Genomic DNA, 25,335 nt, shown 5'->3' on the forward strand with positions numbered 1-25,335 from the left:
TATGGGACGGAGCATACTGCTTCCGTTTTTGCCTTTCAGCCCCCAGGGCTTTTATGTAAAACATAAATTGTACAGTGGAGTAAAACGAGAGGGATAAAACCAGTCAGTTATCTTTGCTTTCAAATTCAAAGGCATCCAGTGTTTTCACTGCCCACCTTTCTGAAAGAATTCCACCACAGCCTTTGAAAAATACTTGGAAATGGCAAATGGCCCACAGTACAGCACCCACCTGCTTGCATCTGAGAGCAATGGAATTCAAATATTGTGTGTGGCTCATCAGTTACCAGTAGGTTTCTAAGTAGATTCACAGGACTGTAAATTGTAAAATCCTAATAAGGTTTTGAGTTAAGTCTGCCCATCATACTCCTATTAGTGGGAGATGCTTTTAGTTTCTTGTCTCCAAGGTTTGGGAAATAGGGATCAGTTGTCCTTAGTGGCTGCCCCAATTCTGTAGAACTCTTTTTCTTCCATATACCACCAAAGTTAAGGTGACATTTCTCCACCCACCCCCACCCCCACCCCCATTTGGGAAGGTGTTAAAATAATTTTCTGCTGGTCATTTGGAGACAACAATATTGTGCCTTTTTGTGTTACGGTGGGCTAGGTTGGATTCTACTGTTACTCATGTAGTTTTTTAAGGGTTATATTACAGTATAAGGCTGATTCTGAGTTTTGGGAGAAAGTTGCTGGATTTGTTTTATGAATTTTTATTGTGAACTATCTAGAGTAGGTATGTCTAAGCTGCGGCTCATTGGCTACATTTGACCCTAGGCAACTAGTAAAGTGGCCCTCACAAGATGGTAAACTTTTAACATCATGTGATTTATATACATTAATATTATAATATTATATATTTTACTGGTAGCCCTTGTCTTACAACAGTTCATTTAGCGACTGTTCAAAGTTACAGTGGCACTGAAAAAAGTGACTTGTGACTTATGACCACTTATGACCATTGCGGCATTCCTGTGGTCATGTGATCAAAATTCAAAGGCTTGGCAACTGTCTTATATTTATGACCTTTGCAGTATCCCAGGGTCATGTGATCCCCTTTTGTGACCTTCTGGCAAGCAAAGTCAATGAGGAAGCCAGATTCACTTAACAACCCTGTTACTAAATTAACAACTGAAATGATTCACTTAACAAATGTGGCAAGAAAGGTCGTAAAATGGGGCAAAATTTACGTAATAAATGTCTTACTTAGCAATAGAAATGTTGGGCTCAATTGTGGTCATAAATCAAGGATTACCTGTATATGTGGCCCAAGATCATTCCTCTTCATTCAATGCAGCCAAAGCAAGCCAAAAGGTTGGACACCCATGAGATAGATTTTGGGGTTTGGTTAGGGCGTATAGTACTGCAGTGCTGCTGTGGAACAATTCAGGATTCCATCAACCAGACCTTTTAATTTTTTTATGGTAATTAAAACTTTTAAAACCTCACTTCAGATGCAGTCAGGGAGGAGTTATTGTTTCAAATATTAGTGGCCCTAAGATACAGGTAAACACCATCCTTACGAATTAGTCTTTAAACAAGTTGGAAGTCAGTGTAATTGATTTAAGTGTAAAACACTGAAGTCTGAAAAATGTGCACCAATTGCAGTTTCTAAATAGTTTCTAAAGTTGTTTTTCTCTAAATCAAATGAAAAAAATATTGCAACCAAACACGTCAGGTAAGATATATAACAAAAATCAATAGCAATTTGAATCAGAAAAAAACATGATCTGTGATGGTTGCATTCGGGAGTAGATTAAGTGATACATGTGTTCAATCTATCCTGTGCTCCTTATTTTCCTTCTGCAGAGACATTATGTCTGACACTTAGGAAAACCAAATGAAATGAAGGGTGAAAAACAGGTTCAGAAAGTATTCATATTTTATTTCCATTGTTTTGCTATTTTATAGAATTTAATTTCCTACTAAGCTGTTGGAGTTCTACTTTGCATTCCATTGCTCGTTCAGCATTTAAATTGACCAAACATTTTTAACATACTTTCTTATTTAAAGGGTTAATTTAATTATTTGGCATATATCTAATTAGAAACCTACATAATACTAGAACAGTAATTTGTGAGTTAATAATTGCTCAATGGGTACTTAGATGGACTTAATCTGAGGCAGATCTCACTGAATGCTAATATTTAATCTTTACTTTCACAATAAAGCAGAGGTAAGTAAGGTTTCTTTGTATTAAAGTGGAATAAATGATTGAAGCAAATTTGACTGCCTTAACTGTTAATAGAAAATTGTTCTTTTGGATATTAAAAAAGAATTTTTCTCTACTTTTAATTACTGTTCTGAGGAAAGACACCATTCTAATTACAATATACAATTGGTTCTTGTAGCTTGTTGTCACATTTATTTGTTATAAAATAGATCAATAAAACTGATCTGAATTAGTCTGAAAAATATTAAATGTCTGATTTTTATGTTCTTTATTTGAATAAAACCTCAATAATTTAGCTATACAATTATAGTACTCTTGTATTAATTGTAGGAAAAATTATCTTTGGATTTCCAAAATTGTTTTCTAGTTATTTTTATTTCCCTTTAAGAGAAAATAAATCTTGCCTCTCAGTTACATGAACTCTGGTGTAAGCACTTTATATCATAAATGCTGGCCAGTTAACATCTGGCATTTCAGAATCTGGATCATGTTTATTCAAATATACAACATTACCTTTATTTCAGGGTCAAGCCATCCAGAGACATTTTGGAGTTAGGAGGCCTTAATAAATTCAATAAAGTGAATAATTATTAGTGAAATGTGTAGGAGTGAGAGGAAAAAATCCTTACCGTCTTGGCTTGTACGCAGACACCAAGAAATTGGAGATTTGGCATGTTAAAAATTTTGCTTCACTGAAAGGATTGAAAAGTTGTTTTTTTAATAGACTATAGTAGGAAGCTGTTTAGTTATTACAAATTTATAGCTGCTTTTCCACATGGTAAAGCAAAAATGATATTTCTGTATATTAATACTGTACAACAAAAATTTGAATTGTGATTAGAGGAGCTCCTTTCTCCAAATTTAAAGAAATAAATTCAAAATAAAATTAATACTCCAGAAAGATCTTAAGCATTTGTGCTATACAAAGAAAATTATATCTGATTCAAATAGCTGTGATATAATGAGGCCTGCTGCGTAGGATGTGAGAATTCTGTATTCTCTTATTTGTGGGGAACTGACGAATAAATCTTTTTTCTTCTATAAGCTAGCACAAATATGAGTAGTTCTATGTTGCTGTTTCCTTTCATTTCAGAAAAACTTAGCATGAGAAATAACCTTAGTGACAGATAAATAATTACAGAGGTATTTTTTAAAAATAGAAAACACCTTACAAAATAAATATAGTTTTTTGTAGCAGTAGCAGAAAAAACTGAGACTTGACATAATCCTATCAACCAATTAGAGAGTAATTTAACCTTCTTTCCAAAATTTCCTTTTTCAACTGATCATATATTGTTTTATAAGCAAGTAATAGTTCCTTTTTCCCCTTCTGCTTTCGATGGACTCATAAACTGATTACTGAAAAATCCCTATTCATTACTGTACTTGGAACCAATTACTTGAAATACTTGGAAACCTTTAAAAATATTGTAGGCAGCATACTTTAAAATTTCAATGGTTAGAGGTTTTAAAGTGAATTTGATCTCAGCTCGCTATGATTCATCCATTAGTGTTACTGAAAGTACTAATTCTAAGTTATATCCTGTATAATTTAGCTTCAGTTAGTCTAATTATATTCAAGTGGCTCATAGTTTAAAAAGTGTGGAGGAGAATTGTGGAGCAAGTATTTCTCCATCACTGGTGCAAGAATTATGTATGGGAAAAATCGCATGTAGTTATATAACAAATAATATTTCATGAAATTCCATTTAACTAAGTTTTACCTCTAAATGCATTGTGTCATGATTTTTTTCTTTGCATATCTACTTTCCTGAATGTAGGGTCTTCTCGATTGCAGTCGTTCCAAACGGTGCCTGTCCCAGTTGATTATCTATTAGGGAGAAATCTCCACTCCTGAGTCATTACAGTTCTTTGACTTACATTGGATATAAAATTTATTTCTGGCCCAAAATTTAGTTAATTTCTTATCTAGTTGTGCAGTGGTTAGAGTGCAGTACTTCAGGCTACTTCTGCTGCCTGCCGACTGCCGGCAATTTGGCAGTTCAAATCTCACCAGGCTCAAGGTTGACTCAGCCTTCCATCCTTCTGAGGTGGGTAAAATGAGGACCCAGATTGTTGGAGGCAATAGGCTGACACTGTAAAACCACTTAGAGAGGGCTATAGAATACTGTAAAGCAGTATATAAGTCTAAGTGCTATTGCTATTGCTAAATCCATTACCGTATTCAATATACTCTACATGTTCCTAGTGTACTAATCCCTGTATAATTATATTCCAGGAGCTTTATTTCAAGACCCTTGCTAAGCAAAAACAAAAGGAAGTAATGGAGAAGAATGGAAACAACCGGAAACTTCGGGTTTGTGTTGCTACATGTAACAGAGCAGATTATTCAAAATTGGCCCCAATCATGTTTGGCCTTAAAGCAGAACCACAGTTTTTTGAACTGGATATTGTAGTTCTGGGCTCTCATCTGATTGATGACTATGGGTAAGAGGCATACTTTATTTCTTCAAACATGCTTAACTGGAATGGTAGGGATGGGTTTTCTTAAGATTGTTTTCTTTGTTCCAGGTTCAAAGATAGTCCTCACTTAATGGCCACAATGGGGCCTGGAATTTTCATTGTAAGTCATTTTGGTCACCACCTTTAGAACCATTTTTATGATGGTTGTAAAGCAAGTCATTGGTTGTTAAGCAAATTGCCATTAAGCAAACTACCTGATCATTAAGCAAATCGATCCTCCTGAATGGCATTTTTTGCCAGAAACTGGCAAAAAAAGTCACAAATCATAGTCATGTGACCATGGTACAGTGTAAACGGGTAAATTTGAGCTGGTTGTCAAGTACTCCAAATCATGTGATCATGGGGTGGCGGGTGAAGTGAGCATGCAGCAGTTGTAATTCTGAGTCAGAAGTATTTTTTTTTTAATCTGTCTTAACTTTGACCAGTTGTTAAACGGCTGGTCTTTAAATGAAGATTATCTGTATTGATTTAGAATAAGTCCTCATCCTACAAATTTTCATGCAGTTGTCAAAGCAGATAAGAACCAATTCACAAATTTGAATCATTCCCCTCTTTTAATAATATCAAGCTGGCTTACCAGGAATCCGTATTTCAGATGTCTATCTTTTTAGGTTCAACAATGATACGATTTCCTGCTGTAATGATTCTGAAAATAGCAACAGAAACCAGTGATAATCTGTCCCAGTTCTTCATTTTTGCAACAGATATCTTTGAAGAGATGTTTCTTCATTTGCTAAAATGTATGCGTTTTTCAATAATTTCTGAAGTCAACATTTCTTAATATTTGGGAACAGGTGTCATGAGACTTAACAGATGCTTGCTATACCTATCTTGGAGGGGCACTGCAGATACAGATAGTTCTGGACTTATAGCCATTTGTGTAGAGACCATTCAGAGATACAAAGGCACTGAAAAAAAGTGTCCTAATGACAGTTTTTCACACTTATGACTGTGGCAGCATCCCCATAGTCACGTGATCAAAATTCAGGCGCTTGGTAACTAACATGTATTTATCATAGTTACAGTGTCCAGGGGTCATGTGATCACCTTTTGCAACCTTCTGACAAGCAAGATTCACTTGACAACCATGTTACTACCTGCTAACACCTGCAGTGACTCACTTAATAACGGTGGCAAGAAAAGTCGTAAAATGGGAATAAAACTCACTTAACTGTCTTGCTTAGCAATGGACATTTTGGGCTCAATTGTGGTCGTAAGTCGAGGGCTACCTGTACAGCCCTTAAAGAATGGTTTTATTAATAATACTTTATGATGACTATGATGGCTGGTTCCACAGTCAGCCAGAGGTTTAGATTAGATTTGACATTTCTTATCTACTAGTTGAGTCCTTCCCATGGATCTAGGATAGGCAGATGTGGATGTTTAATGATGTTACAGATATCATCTCAGGATGTAAGCTATTCGGAGCAAAGCTGCCTTTTGCTATTGACTGATGTTGATTTTGTCAATGTTGATGGTGCTCAGCTGGTGCTCCAGTTGTTTTGGGATTGCACTGAAGGCACCTATTACTATTGGTACTATTTTTGCCACAGTCATGCTATTATTACTATTATTATTTCTATTATTATTAAATTCCTTCGGATCAAAATTATTCATATTACCTATCGTTGTCTTGTCAGAGAAATATATTGACTCTACCATTAATTTCAGTAACTAGCATACTGAATCTGTCACTTCGATGTTAAAGTGTATGTCAGTGCAATCTAAGCACTTTTCCTCTTCCCTCTTTTCAGGAATACCTACCGTATGATTGAACAAGATGACTTTGACATCCACACCAGATTACACACAATAGTAAGAGGAGAAGATGAAGCAGCTATGGTGGAATCCGTTGGTCTTGCCTTAGTCAAGTTGCCCGATGTGCTCAATCGCCTGAAACCTGACATAATGATAGTCCATGGAGACCGGTTTGATGCTTTAGCGCTAGCTACCTCTGCTGCCTTAATGAACATTCGAATTCTTCACATTGAAGGTGGAGAAGTCAGCGGGACCATAGATGATTCCATCAGGCATGCCATTACCAAGCTGGCTCATTACCACGTGTGTTGCACAAGAAGTGCAGAACAGCATTTGATTTCTATGTGTGAAGACCACGATCGCATCCTTCTGGCAGGATGCCCTTCGTATGATAAACTGCTATCTGCCAAAAATAAGGATTATATGAGCATTATTCGGATGTGGTTAGGTAAATGAGTTGTGTATGTATATGTAAGGCTACAATTTCATGCAGCAGAGTACAACCCATCAAATTGGTATTGCCCCATAATCTTACTGTATAATCCCAGGCACATAGCAAAAAAAGATTTATCTGACACCTGTTGGAGTTTGCCGTTATAATTGATATGCCAAACCATTACAATTTGGTTTGACTTACCAGAAATGTTTGTCTTTGGATTATATATTAGAATTTATAATATATAAATTCTACAGCTGCTCCATGGAACAGAAGTCTAGATTAATCTTATCAGCAAACTTTTCACATTAGAATGTGAAAAGGGATCTTATTACAGGTAGTCCTTGACTTATAGTTGTAACTGAGCGCGGAATTATGACTGGTCATAAATTGAGGCATCACGTGACCAGATTTGACATTACAACTGTTTTTTTTTCTAAATGTCATTAAGAGAGCACCATGGTCATTAAATGAATTCTGTGGTTGCTTTTTTTTTTGTAACTCAGTTTTACTTTTTAAGTGTGTATGCATGCATATAGTACATTTACATTGTTTTCACAGGTGAAGGCGTGAAGCCAAAAGAGTATATAATCGCTTTACAACATCCTGTGACCACAGACATTAAACATTCTGTAAAGATGTTTGAACTGACTTTGGATGCCCTCATCTCTTTTAACAAGAGGACTTTGATTTTATTCCCAAATATTGATGCAGGTGAGTGATATGACTGTTATGAATATGTTAATGTACTGTATTAGAAATGTAAAAATAGGTATAAAATTTAAGCGATAGTGCTATGATTATTATCCTTTCACTTCTTTGACACAAATACAGGTATCCTTGATTATCAACAATAATTAGGACCACTAAGCAATGTGGTTGTAAAGTGCAATTCACATGATTGTGGTGCGTAATGACACCAGTTCTGGGACTTTTAGTTGATGTTATTAAGCAAGTCCTGCACTATTATTAAATCCTGGTAGCTTCCCCATTGACTTTACTTGTGGAAACTGGCAATGAAGGTTGCAAATGGTAATTGTGTGACTGTGAGATATTGCTCACAGTCATAATTCCGAGTTGGTTGCCAAGCCTCCAGATCGTGATCACATGACCACAGGGATGCTGCAGTGGTTGGAGCTTTGAGGATGGTTCATAAGTACTGCTTATTCAGCACCATCGTAAATTAAATGTCACTGAACAAGTGATTGTTAAGTGAGAACTGTCTCTAATGAATATTCAAGACCATTCAGCTTCCTTTCTGTCCTCTGATCCTTTATAGAACTTCCCCAGATTCCTATCCCTTTATGTAAAATGAAGTGGTGTCATGTTCCCCATCTAAAGTTTAAATCATCTTTAAGCCCATATTTGTTTTGCTCATGAAAGAGAGATTTAACTCCCAATCTAAGTCACATTCATCCTCTTTAACTTTTATTCTGATGTCGAATATATAATTAGTAACTAATCCAGGAATAAGATTATATGGCAGATCCCAGTTCTGTATCTGTTGGATTGCCTCATATTAACACAGGAGATTTTTAGAAACTGGAAAGCCTTTTTGAAAGCTAAAAATATACTCATGAATTAAGTGGAAGCCTTTTTTTCTGCCCATGTAGTCAGACATTTCTTACAAAAATATGCAGAATGTGGTACATAAAGTGTCGACCCTGAAGCTGGTCTGAGCAAGGCCATTTTCTGAGCTTCAGTGTTGCCATACTGGAGCTGAAGGATAGGGAGGGAGGAATAGAGATAGATGGGGTTTGTAGCCAAAACAAAATACTTTCTCTTGGGAACCAAGGACATTCCTACAAGTAGTCGGAGAGAGGAGGAGCAAAGTTACCAGGCAACTGGAAAACACGATGATTGGACCATGTGACTGATTGTTTGGGGAAGGGAGAAAACCTTTTACTTTTAATTAGGTGAAAACTGCGGGAATATTCAGAGTCGGTTTTCACCAGGCTGTACCAATATTATATATCCAATAAACCAGTTCTTTGAGGAATCTACCTGCCTCGGAATTCCATTTATTATGGGTGTATTACTTGGAACCCTGACATAAAGATTACCGTATTTTCCGGCGTATAAGATGACTTTTTAACACATGAAAATCTTCTCAAAAGTCGGGGGTCATCTTATACGCCGGGTGTCGTTTTCCTGTAACCAGGCAGACCAGACCAAATGGCTCTGACGAGCCTTAAATGGCTCTGGCGATCCAAGCTCTGATGATCTGCTAATCAGGCAACTCAGCTGGGATCGCCAGAGCCATGGAGAAGGAAAAAAGTTTTCCCCCTCCAGCTTGCTTACCTGAGCTGCTTGCCTTACTTTGCTTGCCTTGCTTCGCTTGCCTGAATCCATTCCATCAGCAAGCAACTCCCTGCCTGCAATCAAGCAGGCAGGGAGTTGTGGACTTCAACTCCCAGAATTCCTCAGTCAGCAAAACAAAGCTGGCTGAGGAATTCTGGGAGTTGAAGTCTACAAGTCTTAAAGTTGCCAAGGTTGGAGACCCCTGTTCTATTGGGTAAGTTTTTTTCCCCTTTGGGATCTTTAAAAAAAATAATTAATTGGGGGTTTTTTTAGTTGTTCTTTTTTAGACCTAGGAAGTTTTAGGAAGTTTTAAATTTAGCTTTCATATAAAAATAAAAATAAAATAAAATAAAATAATATTTGTGCAGCTTTCTGAGATTTAGTGTGTTTCTGTAGTGTTTCACTCTAACTACACAAACACACAAAATCTCACAAAGCTGTATGTGGAATTTTGTGTGTGTAAAGTGTGAAAGTTGTTTTTTTGGGCTTTTTGTGGCTGTGTGAGGTTCCTGCTTGTTGCAGGGGCCATTTTGGGTCTAGCACAGCTGCTTTCACATTGTGAGCCAGTTGATGTTTTTTAATTTTTATTTGGTGTGTGTTGGAAGAGGGGTAGTCCTATATGGCGAGTATAGCCCAAACCCTATATTTTAACAGGAAAATTCGGGGGTCGTCTTATACGCCCAGTCGTCTTATACGCCGGAAAATACGGTATCTTGAAAAGGAATTACAATAATTGATCAGCACTAAGATTATCTTCTGATTTCATTATGCAAAGTGGCTTGTAATAATTTCTGTATACCTTCATAGTCCTCTTACGCTTATTCAAAATACATTAAAAGTCTTATTGCCTTTTTTATCCTAGGGAGCAAAGAAATGGTTCGGGTAATGAGGAAGAAAGGTATTGAGCATCACCCAAATTTCCGTGCAGTAAAAAATGTCCCCTTCGACCAGTTCATCCAGCTATTGGCTCATGCAGGTTGCATGATTGGGAACAGCAGCTGTGGTGTACGAGAAGTTGGGGCATTTGGAACTCCTGTCATCAATCTTGGAACCCGTCAGATAGGGAGAGAAACAGGTATTTAAAAATGGCAACAACAGCCTAGCACTAGGTTTCTTTGTTTTAATTTAAAACTTTCTGTAGCCGTGTCAAATTCTTTAGTGAGAGTAAGGAAGAACATGCATTTTTCATACTAGAGATAAGATTACTGTAGTCATGCTCGTAACTGGAACCAGAAATCTGTAACTATCTGACAAACTGAAAGCTATTGTTTATGTAGAATTGATATGCGGTAGATCAGGGGTGTCAAACTTGATTTCATTGAGGCCACATCAGGGTTGTTTTTGACCCCGGGGGGAGGGGCTGGGGGCATGGCCAGAGTGGGCATGGCCAGCTTGATGTCACTCGTGTCGGGGGCATCTGTGGTGGCCCAAATGCTCTACCAGCGAAAACGGGCTCCTGAGCTCCGTTATCAGCTGTGACGGCCTCCTGCTGCCCTCTGCCAGTGAAAATAAAGCTTGGGGGGAAGGTGGCAAGCTCCATTTTCACTGGCAGAAGGTGGCAGGAGGCTGTCACAGCTGATAACGGAGCCTGGGAGGGCCGTGTGTGGTCCTCCCAGGCTCCATTTTTGCTGGCAGAGGCACCGTGGGCCAATCCTTTGCTGTTTCTAGGGCGTCCCCGTGGACCAGATCTAAGCACCCAGTGGGCTGGGTCCAGCCCCCGGGCCTTGAGTTTGACACCCCTGCTGTAGATAGTCCACAACGTATGACCGCAGTTGGGACCAGAATCTCCACTGCTAATCAAGACAGTTGTTCAGAAAAAAATTGTATTTGAAAACTTTTTCAAAAAAAAAAAAAAAAAAGACAGTTGTTCAGTGAATTATGCCTGATTTTACATGGGTTTTTTTTGTCATGGTTCTTAAGTGAATCATGGTAGCTTTTTAGAGAATCACATGGTAGCTTTTAAGAGAATCACGTGGTTAAGCAAATCTGGATTCCCCCATTGACATTGCTTTTCAGAAGCTACTAGGAATGGCAAATGGTAATCATATGATCCCCAGGACAATGCAACCATTGTAAATACATGCCAACTAACAAGCTCCAAAATATTGGTCATGTGACCATGGGGATGCTGCGGTGGTTGAAAGTGCGAGAACTGGTTGTAAGTCCTTTTTTCAGGGCCGTTGTAACTTTGAATGGTCTCTAAACGAATGGTTGTAAGTCAAGGACTATTTGTAGTTAACATTTCCTAGACCCGTGATGGCAAACCTATGGCACGCGTGCCACAGGTGGCACGCAGAGCCATATCTGTGGGCACGTGAGCGTTGCCCTAGCTCAGCTGCAGCGCGCATGTGTGTGCTGGCCAGCTATTTTTTGGGCCTTCTGGGCCCACTGGAGGGGCCTCCAGAGGGTCTCCGGGGTGGGGGGGAAGGCTGTTTTCATCCCCAGGCTCCAAGAAAGCTTCTGGAGCCTGGGGAGGGTGAAAAACAGGCCTAGAGGGCCCACCAGTAACTTTGTTGCTGTCGCGTGCCAAAAGCGGGGGGAGTGTGGGGGGGTCGCGCTTGCATGTGTGGAGGGGCGGGGCACGGGGCATTGAATTATGGGTGTGGGCGCATGCACGCGTGACCCCCCCCGCGCTCCCCCCGCTTTTGGCACGCGACCACAAAAAGGTTAGCCATCACTGTCCTAGGCAGTGTAGAAAAGAGGCTTTCTTCCTGAATATCACCAAACAAAACACTCTGCCATGAGCCAAAATGTTTTTGGTGTTCAGGCTAATTTCTACATTGCACTGCTATTGAACTAAATCTATCTTTTAGAATTCGGCATTTCCATGTTTGTTGAGTAAATGCATGATGGTGCAAATGTACATGGTTTTATGTTGAAGGATTTATGGTTATGTCCTGCAACTTTAGCAGCAGAGAGTAACATAGAGGAGTAAGCTCCAATTGTCAGGTGGCTAAAGAATGATGGTTGATTGGATAGTACAACATAAAGCCTAAGTGAAGACTTCCAGTAGAATTTAGTTCCTGAATTTAGTTGCTATTTTCCCCTCTTTCCCAAACTGCTAAAGCCGCAAGGGAAATGGAGAGGAGAATTTGAAACTTGGAAGGGAGAAATCTCACTCAATTTATTGATGGAAATTGAGGGGCAGGGATGGGCAGTTATTACCACTGTATCTCTATGGAAGCAAACCATTTTCTGACTTGAACAGGGGCCTGATTAAAATTGTAATTCATAATCAAGAAGACAAGCCTAGAAAAGCAAGGTAAAATTAGAGGAAATGTTTTCTTTTCTGTGGTTATTTTTCTCTTCCTGTGAAACAGGGAGCCTACTTACTTGTATGATTCTTTAACTGAGTGCACTTCTGTGGGTAATTGCTTTGTGCAGTTAAGGGGCCAAATAGGCAGGCTTATATTTTAATTTCTGTTAAGGCTGAGAATGCTGGAAAGATTTGTGGTAATATAATGAAATGCATTATTTGTCCATCAACCAAAATACAAGCAAAATACATTTTATTTTTTGTGTTTTTTATGAATATACCCTTTTATTCATTCAATTCTGCAGATGATATTTTAAAATATGCATCTTGTTAATGTATATGAAAACCAGAACACAGATGTAATTCGTTTTATTATTTATTCAACCAAGGAATCAAGGCAACTAACAATAATTAAAATACAGAAAAAGAAACTGACATTTAGGACATTTAATTGTTTAAATAATTATGCTAACATATTTGCTACAATGCAAGAGTAACGAAGTCGGATTTTTAAACTATTTTTTTGTCCAACATTCTGTTCTTCTCTATTAAGCAAGTATGTTTCATTTTAAGTTCAGTTTTTTCTAATACGATATTTAATGTTCTGAGGCCATTTGCTTTTTTTGAGGAGAGAATGTCCTTCACGTGAGGGATGCTGATTCCCAAGACAAAATACTTCGAGCTTTGCACATCCAGTTTGGGAAACAATACCCTTGGTGAGTAAAGCCATACAAGCAAGTATAAGAAAAATTAAGGTACCAGGAGAAAATATGACTATATGTTGCAAATTTTTCAAAACAACAGTTTATTACAAATAGGCTAATAATACATGGCATTGGGAAAGCAGTTGTGTGATAAACTTAATGGTATCTTTGTATTAAAAAATGCTGCCCTACAGAGTAAATGACAGTTTGCATAATTCATTTCGCTGATGTATATCTGTTTGCTTCAGATTTACTACTACCATACATAAAAAAAAATGCTTGCCTTTCCCCCCCCTGAAACATAAAGAGTGTAGAGAAGACTGTGTCCATAGATACTTCCCCTGGCAAATCCCAGACTTCCTGTCCAGCTTTTTCTATTTAGGCTCACAATTATAGGTAGACCTCATTTAAGAATTTGGTCATTAAATGACGTAGTCCTAAGGGACTACATCAAATAAATAAATAAATAAATAAATAAATAAATAAATAAATAAATAAAGTCAAGTCAAGTCCTAAGGGATGCAGTGGCTCAGTGGCTAAGATGCTGAGCTTGTCGATTGAAAGGTCGGCAGCTCAGCCGTTCGAGTCCCTAGTGCCGTGTAACGGGGTGAGTTCCTGTTATTTGTCCCAGTTTCTGCCAAACTAGCAGTTCGAAAGCACGTAAAAAATGCAAGGAGAAAAATAGGGACCACCTTTGACGGGAAGATAAGAGCGTTCCGTGTGCCTTTGGCATTTAGTCATGTCGGCCACATGACCACGGAGACGTCTTCAGACAGTGCTGGCTCTTCGGCTTTGAAACAGAGATAAACACCGCCCCCTAGAGTTGAGAACAACTAGCACATATGTGCGAGGGGAACCTTTACCTTTTACTTTAGTGTGGGATAAATAAACAAGTTAAATTAAGAACAAGTTATACATATGTTGCCATATGTGTATCGATGCTTAAGTTAGAATTTGCAGGACGGATACCAAAGAACAAGGAAAAAAAGCAAATATACTGTTATTATCAGATATAAGCCAAGCTCATTAGCTGGCAAAAAGGTACACAGATTATTAATGTTGCCATGGTTCTATTAACATTAAAATTAAAAAGTAAGATAGCAATTCTCTGCGCCTTTACTTGGAAATCGATCCTTTTGAATATAGTAAAAAGACCAGGTCTTCAGGCACTTGCGGAAGGATAGGAGGGTGCATGTCTTCCTCTCCAATGAAAATAAATACAAGCATTAATTTCTGTCTTACTAATTATCCCAGCACCATGCTGAGCATTCCTAGTTTAGTGTTGTAAATATATTCAAGGACAATTTTTAAATAACTTTTTCAAGATGTATCCCTCCTGGCATCTCTCTTAGTGTACTCACAATCTGAATGTATAGGTTTAGCTTGTAAGATACTTTCCATCTGTTTTAAAATGTTATAATTTCTTCCATTTGATGTTACAGTTCAAAAATATATGGCGATGGAAATGCTGTTCCAAGAATTCTGAAGTTCCTTAAATCCATTGACCTTGAGGAACCCCTTCAAAAGAAATTCTGCTTCCCCACTGTAAAAGAAAATATTTCCCAAGATATTGATCATATCTTAGAAACCCAGAGTGCACTGGCAGTGGATCTGGGTGGAACGAATCTCCGAGTAGCAATTGTCAGCATGAAGGTAATTATAAATCATAAATAAACCATAAAAGAATGGTTTATATATCCACAGGGAGGTGTCTTGCTGAGAATAACACACTTATAATTTTAAGTAGTATAATAATTTTAAAATGCACCCGATCCCTGTATTCTGTCTTACTAAAATGTGGCAGCTTCTTGTAAGAGGATAGCATGTTGATAATAAATAGATATTCAGAGGGGGAAAAAACCTCTGTTACCAGAAGACAATGTGGAGGAAAAAAAGAGAAAATATGTAGAATATAACACAATCTTCCAATCAATACTGATGGGTATCAATTCTCTATAAAATAAAACATTTTAAAAAATATATAACAGATGTTTTGGTGTACTGTATGCAAAGTGATTAAAGCCCATTCACTATCTTTCACCCTAACCTACCCCTGTTGTTGTGGAGGTAAAATGAGACTAGACCCCGTATCATGAAGTCCTGGATAATAGGTGGAATATAAATGCAACTAAATAATTCCAATTTTCAAATAATCCATTATACTGTAGTGCAATGTACACATTAGATGAATTGGTTTAAGTGAAACAGTGATCTAAAATCAAATGACGATCTATCATACGTAGATACATCCTGATTCAGGAAACACAGGGTGGGCTATGTAAAGTTTGAAGAATTAAAAGAATAGTAGCTGAGTATGAATTCTGTTCTGTACTGCTACTCACAATGTGGTTTTGGACTCCCATGTCGTAGCAAAGCTGCCTTGGGACTACATAAACTGTTTTTAACATAAACGTTGTAAAAAAAAAACATTGTAAAATTGCAGTTGATGGGCATTGTTTAGAAGAGCCATTTCTCCCTTAACTGTAATGGAGTGTAATGGAGCTCTTTTTTAATAGCACCTTCTATAAAGTTTAGGCTTCCTGAGAACAGGATGTTTGCCTCTTAAAACTCTTGCTTGGTTCATTTTTAACTGATAGGATTAATTAAATTTAATTAATATTTAAAAGATGTCTTAAACCAGGATTGTCTTTCATTGTTCCTTTCTTGTTGCAAAAGGCATTAACTCCACCATTTTCATCCCCTTTGCAGGCCAGCCAATAAACTGAGATTAAGGTTGGGCATATGGTTGTCTGGCTAGGAAAGCGCAGAGACACATAGAAAGACTTCTCTTTTCATACAGTTAGTCCTCAACTTATGACCACAATTGAGCCCAAAATCTCCATTGCTAAGTAAGACAGTTGTTAAGTGAGTTTTACCCCATTTTACAACATTTTTTTTTACCACAATGGTGAAGTGAATCACTGCAGTTCTTAAATGAATCATACAGCCTTAAGTGAATCTGGCTTCCCCCATTGACTTTGCTTGTTGGAAACCACTGGGAAGATTACAAATGGTGATCAGTTCACTGCAAGCATCCTAAATACATGCTGGTTGCCAAATGCCTGAATTGTGATCATATGACCATGGGGGATGCTGCAATAGTCGTAAGTGTGAAAAACAGTGATAAGTCACTTTTTTCAGTGCCGCTGTAATTCCCAAGTGGTCACTATACAGATGGTTGTAAATTGAGGACTACCTATATAGTATTTGCTTGCTGCATGGAATACGTGTCTCATCTCTTCAGTTTTGATTTTGATTGGTCAGCAAGAATTGACATTGATTTGATGGCACATAGTCTACCACTCTGTACCATATTTGATATCCTGTGGGAACAGCACTTTTATGACACAAGAATATTTAGAAAACATAAATTTGATGGGTTTTTTCTTTTCTCTTAGGGTGAAATAGTTAAGAAATACATACAACTGAACCCTAAAACTTATGAGGATAGAATAGAATTGATCCTTAAGATGTGTATAGAAGCTGCCTCAGAAGCAGTAGACCTGAATTGCAGAATTCTGGGTGTAGGTAAGTTTAATAATCATCATATTTTTTTTTTTGCTTTATGAAATGAAGGCAAGAAGTTATGCATTTCAAATATAATAAAAGGAATTGTTTGCTAAGTGCTGAATTTTACAAACGGATATCTTAGTGTTTATAGCCTGCAAAATGAATTTATATATTAAAATTGGTATACAGTTCTCAAAGAGCCAGTTTGGTGCAGTTGTTAAGGCACTAGGCTAGAAAGTGGGAGATTGCGAGTTTTAGCCCTGCCTTAGGCATAAAGCCAATTGGATGACTTTACTTCAGTCTCTCTTTCTTAGTTCTAGGAAGGAGGAATTGGCAAAACACTTCTGAAAAACCTTCCCAAGAAAACTGCAGGGACTTTTCTAGGCAGTCTTTAGAAGCCAAAACCTGACCCAGAGGCACTAAATAAATAAATAACATCCTCGAGCCCCATGCCATATATGTTTCATAATAAATTGTACTTCTGAAGGCAATTAGAAATAGTATATATAGTCTTAGATTATACTTTTCCCCTCAAAATTACAATAGGCTGAAAAGGCACCGATTGAGCATCAAGTGTTAGATTGAGATAAGCAGGACAGCTGTTAACCTCTAAATTTTTGAAGATTTTGTCTTCTCTCATATTTTTTGTGTGTGATACTATCTATGGATACAGTACAATCAACAGGATATATGGGAAATTCAGACAATGTATCTCTGCATCTTATTAGATAATGCAAAATTAAACAGGAAATTGTGGCAGGAGTTACCATATGATAACAATTCTTTACTTATTTGGGGGTTTATTGAGGAATTCTTCTTACAGTTAAAAGTAACGTAAAACCGAACTGCTGGAGTTAGTTGTTTCGTTGTTGAAGGAGGTGGTTCAGTTTTGTTTCTGAATGAGAAGCTAACACTTAACAAAGCTTTATTTTGGATTTAAAAAAAAAATAAATGCTAGAATTAATAGAGTTCTGTCCTGTTCTTCATATAACTTGATCTATGCTGTGTGGCTCAGGCATTTCTACAGGTGGAAGAGTTGATCCCCGAGAAGGTGTTGTTCTTCATTCCACAAAACTTATTCAGGAGTGGAACGCTGTTGACTTGCGGACTCCAATCTCAGACGCCCTGCATTTGCCAGTCTGGGTGGACAATGATGGCAACTGTGCAGCTTTAGCAGAAAGAAAATTTGGACATGGAAAAGGAGTGGAAGACTTTATAACCGTTATCACTGGCACAGGTATCGATTTCCTCAAACTTCCTAAAACAGTTTTCAGTCTTTTTTGGAATCGAGTAATAATTCCATCTTGTACTTATTCAAATGTTATATTTGTTGTAATAGATCATGTGCAAATGGCTATAATCTCTATCCAGCTGTTGGGTACATGATTAAATCCCCTTAAACTACAGGAAATGTCAGATTTGGGCAGGGAATTGTGATTAGTGCAAATAATAGGAAACTTCTCTTATGTTTTCTGTTATTTTATTAGATTTAAACCGATGCAAATTACTGGGCAGTAACCACTTATCTACTAAATCCTTGGCTTTGGAATAGCCCCTCCACTACACCTTATGTCAGTCAAATGATGATTTCTCATGACTCATTTCGAATTCCAGAGTGTAAAACAGGAAAAAAGAAATGGAGTTCCTCTTTCTCATTGTATAGTATACAAAGATTAAAAGGTTAACAATGCATATAATAATTATATTTCCAGGAAAATCAATCCATTATTAAAAGAAATTCAAGCATTTGAAATGTAAAAATGGGTGGTGTTTTCAAGTTACATTGTTTTTACAGTAGCGACATTTAGAATAGAGCAGAATAGAATTTTTTTATTGTCCAAGTGTGATTGGACACACAAGGAATTTATCTTGGTGCGTATGCTCTCAGTGTACATAAAAGAAAAGTATCATCAAGAATCATAAGGTACAACACTTAATGATAGTCATAAGGTACAAATAAGAAACAATATCAATATAAATCCTAAGGATACAAGCAACAAAGTTATAGTCATACAGTCATAAGTGGAAGGAGATGGGTGGTGGGAACGATGAGAAGATTACATTTTACAACACTTTTCAAATCCATCTTTCATCTCTCCAATAATACTAGCTAATGTTGACACACACCTCTGTCAGTATAATGCATGCATAAAGACAAAAGACAAAAACCATGAAATAGATGGACAGAAACCTTCATTGTTTATTCTTACATATAAATGTTTTGCAGGAGGCATTAACGAACACTGAAGACAAAATTTTAAAAAGTACAATTGAATAATTACTGTCTTTCAACAAAATATTAAGAGTATAATGTTATGAAAAGGTGGGGGAAAGGAGGAAAAACTGGATAAAGGGAGCATTGGATGAACAAACAAACTGAAGAATATCAAACAAGAATGGAGCAAGAGAGAATGGGAGCGAGGGTGATAAATTGAAAAATAAATTGGATGGACAGAGCACCATCAAACACTGAATCACTCAAATAAAGTCTGGGCAGTCAAGTGAGATTTTATATTTGCCTATGATAAAGGAATCCATTGGAATGCTATATATTTTCTGGTTTTCAGAGTTTAGCGACGATGTCCTTATGTTTTTCCTTCCAGGTATCGGTGGTGGAATCATTCATCAAAATGAATTAATTCACGGTAGTTCTTTTTGTGCTGCTGAGCTTGGGCACATTGTGGTAGCAATGGATGGACCAGAGTGCCTGTGTGGGAACCATGGCTGCATAGAGGCATATGCTTCTGGAATAGCTTTGCAGAGAGAAGCTAAGAAATTACATGATGGTAAGTAAGGTGACGTCCTGTTGTTTATGCCCATGTTCACTAGTAGATTGTACATAAGTGTCAGCAGCCTAAAAAAAGTTCACATACAATACATTTGCCACTCAGTAGCTGCCATTTATTAAATAAGGTAGCAGAATGCATACTTCTGCATCTACTAGCATGCCAGTATCCACACTGACCACCTTGATCAACATATACAGGTAGTTCTTGACTTACAGTCATTTGTTTAGTGACCATGCAAAGTTACAACAGCACAAAGTTAACAAAGTGACCGTTTTTCACGCTTACAATCATTGTAGCATTCCCATGGTCACAAGTTCAAAATTCAGACAATTGGCAACTGACTTAATATTTATGACGGTTGCAGTGTCCTGGGGTCGTGTGCTCACCTTTTGCGATCTTCTGACAAGCAAAGCCACCCTGAGTCTTCGGAGAGGGGCGGCATACAAATTGAATAAATAAATAATAAATGAGGAAGCCACATTCACTTAACAACTATGTTACTAACTTAATACTGTGTTTTCCTGAAAACAAGACCCTGTCTTATATTTTTTTGAACCCCGAAATAAGCACTTGGCCTTATTTTTGGGGAGGTCTTATTATTTTGGGGCACGTGGAGCAAGATAGGGATCCTCTTGCCGTCTTACCTGATTTCCAGCTCTGTCTCCCTAACCCTAACCAGAGGAAATAGTGGGGACCGACTACACATGCATTTAAATATTTTCGGGGAGGGCTTATTTTCGGGGAAACACGGTAACTTCAGTGATTCGCTTAACTGTTGTGGCAAGAAAGCTTGTAAAATGGAGCAAAACGTATTTAACAAATGTCTTTCTTAGGAACATAAATTTTGAGCTCAATTACAGAATTCCATAGGAATCCCATCTGTCCCCGGAGTTTTCCCTAATTTCTGCCTCCCAATTGCTTCTTCCAATTCCTTCTCTGAAATTTCCCTGTTAAGTATTTGTCTTACCTCTTCCGGCATTTTTGGAAGATCCAGCCCCTCTATATATTTCTCCATCTCTTGGTCTGACCCTTCCTCTCTCTTGTATAAATCCGTAAAGAACTTCTGTACGATTCCCTTCATACCTTCCCCTTCGGTTACCCATCTTCCATTCGCATCCTTGAAACCACCTACTTTACTTCTTTCCCTTAACTTTTTAATTCTATAGGTTAGCCATCTTCCTGGCTTGTTAGCGTTTTCAAAATAACCTTGTTTGACCCACCTGCATTTTTCAGCTATATCTTCTTGGTCCAATAAATTTATTTTATGGCGAATTGAATTTTTTTCCTCTAATAATGCCTGATCCATCGGTTTGTTTCGTAATCCTTTTTCCACCTGTTCTAAACCATCCATTAAATTTGATCGTTCCTTCCTTTCCAGTCTTTGCTTCCTTATTGTATATTTTATTACCAATCCCCTAATTAGCGCCTTATAAATATCCCAATTATTTTGCAGGCTCGTATCCTCTTTCTTATTCTCTTTAAAGAAATATTCTGTTTCTCTCTTGATCCAGGTTACAACTTCCTCATCCTTCAGCACCCTCACATCCATCTTCCATCTTTTCCTTTTCTGTTGGCCCCTCCATGTTACAAGCAAGGGGCTGTGGTCAGCCCAATCATTAACCCCAATCTCTGTCTCAGAAACGTATTCCCCTAATTGTAGTGTCATCCAGGCCATGTCAATCTGCGACCATGACTTATGCCTGAAAGAGTGAAATGTATATTGTCTCGTCTCTGGGTGTCGGTCTCTCCATATGTCCCGAAGGCCTAATTCTTCTCTCATCATGATTCCTTCCTTTGGCAACCCCCTCCTGTATATTTTTTTCTCTCCCCCCGGCAGTTTAGTACCTGGTGAATAGTCCAAATTGCTGTCCAATATAACATTAAAGTCCCCAATCAGGCAAACATGGTCATATTTTAATTCAATCAGTTTTTTGTATATACGTTCATAAAAAGACTTCTGATTTCCATTCGGAGCATAAATAGTAACCAATAGACATTTCAGTTGTCTTATTTCTAATTCTATTAACAATATAAGGAAACTCTTGATATAGTGGGACAATATATGACTGAAGTCTTTAATGGAATCATCGTGGAGGGTCGGATCCCAAATTCCTGGACGGAGGCATATATTTCCTTGATTCCCAAGGCAGAAACAGATTCATCGCTGATCCACAATTACAGGCCTATATCCCTTTTGAATACCGATTATAAGATCTTCACTTCAATTTTAGCAGGGAGAATGAAACATTTTTTAAACCACTACATACATAGAGACCAGAATGGGTTCTTGCCACATAAACAAATAAGGGATAATGTGAGGACGATAATAGATGCAATGGAGTACTATGAGACGTTTTCGGATAAGGAAGTAGCATTCATTTTTGTAGATGCTCAGAAGGCCTTTGATAGGGTTAGGTGGAAATTTATGTTTGCCTTGTTAGATAAAATGAAATTTGGAGATAATTATATACGGGCGATAAGATCAATCTACTCAACTCAAATAGCTAGAGCTTTAATTAATAGGGAAGAAACGGGTAGGATTGAAATTGGAAAAGGCACAAGACCAGGATGCCCACTGTCCCCACTTCTATTTATCTTTACACTAGAACCTCTGCTACGGGAAATTAGGAAGAATCAGGGAATAAAGGGGCTGAAGGTGACATCTGAAAAATATAAAACTCAGGCATTCGTGGATGATTTGGTTTTTATTGTAGAGGATCCATTAGAATCAGGTAAAAACTTGCTTCAGGAGATAGAGAAGTATGGTAGAGTTGCAGGTCTCTGAATCAACAAAGACAAGATGAAGATTATAATATGACACGAAATCGTTGGAATGAATTGGAGAGAGAATTGGGCTTTCAAGTGACTAAAAGAATAAAATACTTGGGTATTTGGATGTCTTCTAAAAATACGTCCATTATGGCAGATAATTGCACAAAGTTGTTAGCCCAAACAAAGACAGACCTAGAAAAGTGGGAGCACCTGCAACTCTCCTTACTTCGTATGATAGCTACGATTAAAACCCACGTACTTCCGAAATGGAACTACTTATTTCAGACCGCCCCCGCGAGACTGGATAGTGGTTTTTTTAAACTGCTAGATAGTTATGTGAGGAAATGGCAGAAGAAGAAGCCCCGGATAAAACTTAAAATGCTCCAAGAGGCTCCATGTAGAGGGGGATTTGGTCTACCGAAATGGGAGTTTTACTACCAAGCGGCTAATTTAACTTGGATCAGAGACTGGATGCTTTTAAATAGGAAGAGGACTCTTACATTGGAGGGTTTATGATTTGTGTCAAGGTTGGCACCATTTTCTATGGAGGGAGAGGGGCAAGAAATGTGGACAGTTGAAGAGACACTACCTTCGGAGAATATTATTAGAATCTTGGGAAAGAGTTAGGAACAGGCATTATTCAATGATTCCAATTTGGTTTGTCCCATTAGAGGCAGTAACACATGCGACACTATATAATAAGGAAATACCATTGACTTACCAGGATTTGCTTGACCCTCAAGGGGAATTGAAGACCCTAGAGGAGCTTACAAAACAGAGCAAAAAGGTAGACTGGTGGGCGTATGCCCAAATACAATCGAGAGTCAGAAGGGACCAAAGAAAGGAGGGAATATATAGGTCACTATAGGAGTTAGATAAAATCTTATTGGGAATTGAAAAGAAATTACTTTCAAGGTGCTACCAGTTTTTAGTATCATGATGGATTGGCGAGGAGGTGATCAAGGACACTATGATTGCCTGGGGGAAGAACCTTGGATTTTCTCCAAATCTGGATAAATGGGATGAGATATGGAATAGGAATATGAAACTTACTTTGTCAACTCCCTACAAGGAAAATGTTTATAAAATGGTCTATCGTTGGCATATCCCCCTGGCAAGAATCGCAAGAATGTTCCCGGGAGTTTCTCCGGCATGCTGGAAGTGTGGGAATGGTTGTGGGACGTACTACCACCAATGGTGGACGTGCCCCAAAGCAGGCAAATATTGGTCCAAGGTTTGGAACTGGATGGTGTAAATTACAGGATATAATATAGAGCTGAAACCAGAGATTGTTTTATTAGGAATGAAACCGAACAAAATAACTAAGGAAAAATGGTATTTGATCCTCCACATCAATACTGCAGCTAGGATACTATACGCGCAAGAATGGAAAAACGAATTAATACCCACAGAAAATAAATTGATTTGGAAAATTACAGAATGCACAAAGGCAGACCGGTTAACGAAACTACTTAGGAACCAAAAAGATTCTGATTATTACAAATGTTGGAATTTATGGTATAATTGGGTGAAAGAAAAGAGAGGAAAATGAAATGGATTGTATTAGTGGTATAGGCACAGATTTGTGTACGTTAGTTGCAATAACCTTGTATGTATATATGTAAAGTATTGTATTTTTAAAAATGAAAATAAACTTTATTTTTAAAAAAAGAAAGAAATTTGAGTTCAATTGTTGTCGTAAGTTGAGGACTACCTGTATATAACTCTGATCTGAAAAGCCTTCTTTATTGCAATATATCCATCACATGGATATAAAGCCTGACTAGGTGGCTCAAAGCCTGACTAGGTGGCTCAGTGGCTAAGACACTGAGCTTGTCTATCAGAAAGGTCGGCAGTTCGGCGGTTCGAATCCCTAGTACAGGTCTCCTGCGTGAGCAGGGGGTTGGGCTAGATGATCTCCAAGGTCCCTTCCAGCTCTGTTACTGTTACATGCTAATGAATAAACTCACTTAAATATATTTGTTGCCTTATAATCTGGGCTGCTCTTCTATAGTTGAAACTAATCTGATTTCAAACATAGGTTTGAAAAAGCTGGGTGAGTCTGCCTTCAATCTTTCACAAAAGAAAATTTTAATCATAAGCTTAAGAGTTTATGGAGATTCTGAGTCATCCAGGTTATGGGTGTCCCAAAGGTGCTTTTTCAAGAGGCAACTGGACTTTCTGGTTTGTTTGTTTTTTTCTTTTTTCTTTGAAGGCGTTTCTTCAAAGAAGAAACTTCTTCGTAAGCTTAAGAATGTAAAGAATCTGAAATAAAGAGCAAAAACATAAATAAGATTTTGCTTTTAGAATGTTATAAATGGAATGAGTCCAGATAAATTGGAATACCAAAACCCTTACACTAGGATTTTAAAATTAATTATAAACTACAAACATCATCTTGCAAGAAATAGATCTGTTGGTTTATATAAGACATAACATAGATGAACAATTTCATGTTTTCAAAAACTGGACACTAGAGGGGACTAAAGATTTTAGATACAGATATAAAGACCAGTAGATGGTGCAAAACATTTTGTCAATAAAAATCCTGAAGGAGACTTTGGAAGGATGGAATTAGATAATAGTAGCCACAGTATCAAGAAAATTAGTAATTATGTCTGCTTTTGTGGACAGACTATGAAAAAATGTCAGATGTAGAACAGACTTTATCTGGCAAGATGGAGATGGTATCAAAAGTGAATTTACAATTGACAAGAGAAGTTAATGATTTAGAAAAGAATCTTTTACCGGATCTACAACAGAAATTGTCTGAGATTTTAAAATTTAAAAGAGAAATACAAACTACAAACCAAGAGACTGTTTTGGATTTAGGAGGATTTTATTGGAGTGGGATTTTAAGAGACTTCTTAAAGCCTTGAAGAACTCTTGGTGATGGGACAAAGAAAAAATGAAAAGAAATCAAATCCTATGGTAGTATTTGAATTAACTAAAGATTAAAGTAAAAGGAAGTAATATAAAGTTGGGGTTTTTCATCAAAGTTTGAACAAAATATGTTGTTACTTCTAGCTACCTTTCATGTACTTTCTGCTGATATCAGGCCTGAAAAGATGATGTTTTATGATTTTTTCATAGATCATAAATAGAGTATGGGATAAAGAAATAAATATAACTTCAGAGAAGTAGTGGAGAGTCACTAA

At 37.5% G+C, this 25,335-nt stretch overlaps 1 protein-coding gene across 6 annotated transcripts in view; it reads left to right on the top strand.

Annotated features, from left to right (window-relative positions):
* Positions 1–25,335, top strand: part of GNE (glucosamine (UDP-N-acetyl)-2-epimerase/N-acetylmannosamine kinase) — a 54,486-nt gene that overhangs the window by 23,266 nt on the left and 5,885 nt on the right. For 5 of the 6 annotated variants that reach the window (XM_060690365.2, XM_034410736.3, XM_087886426.1 and 2 more), the window contains 9 exons: positions 4,407–4,615; positions 6,406–6,857; positions 7,407–7,559; positions 10,009–10,221; positions 13,031–13,118; positions 14,549–14,759; positions 16,505–16,634; positions 17,632–17,853; positions 19,220–19,402. In XM_060690365.2, coding sequence (XP_060546348.1) covers positions 4,452–4,615; positions 6,406–6,857; positions 7,407–7,559; positions 10,009–10,221; positions 13,031–13,118; positions 14,549–14,759; positions 16,505–16,634; positions 17,632–17,853; positions 19,220–19,402 — 1,816 coding nt within the window. In that variant the 5' untranslated portion in view covers positions 4,407–4,451. Of the gene's footprint in view, positions 1–4,406; positions 4,616–5,262; positions 5,392–6,405; positions 6,858–7,406; positions 7,560–10,008; positions 10,222–13,030; positions 13,119–14,548; positions 14,760–16,504; positions 16,635–17,631; positions 17,854–19,219; positions 19,403–25,335 lie in introns of those variants that run through there. The other variant, XM_034410740.3, reaches the window with a different exon arrangement.

The sequence above is a fragment of the Pantherophis guttatus genome, chromosome 2 (genome assembly GCF_059756535.1).
Source record: "Pantherophis guttatus breed Tessera chromosome 2, ASM5975653v1, whole genome shotgun sequence".
Lineage (NCBI taxonomy): Eukaryota > Metazoa > Chordata > Lepidosauria > Squamata > Colubridae > Pantherophis > Pantherophis guttatus.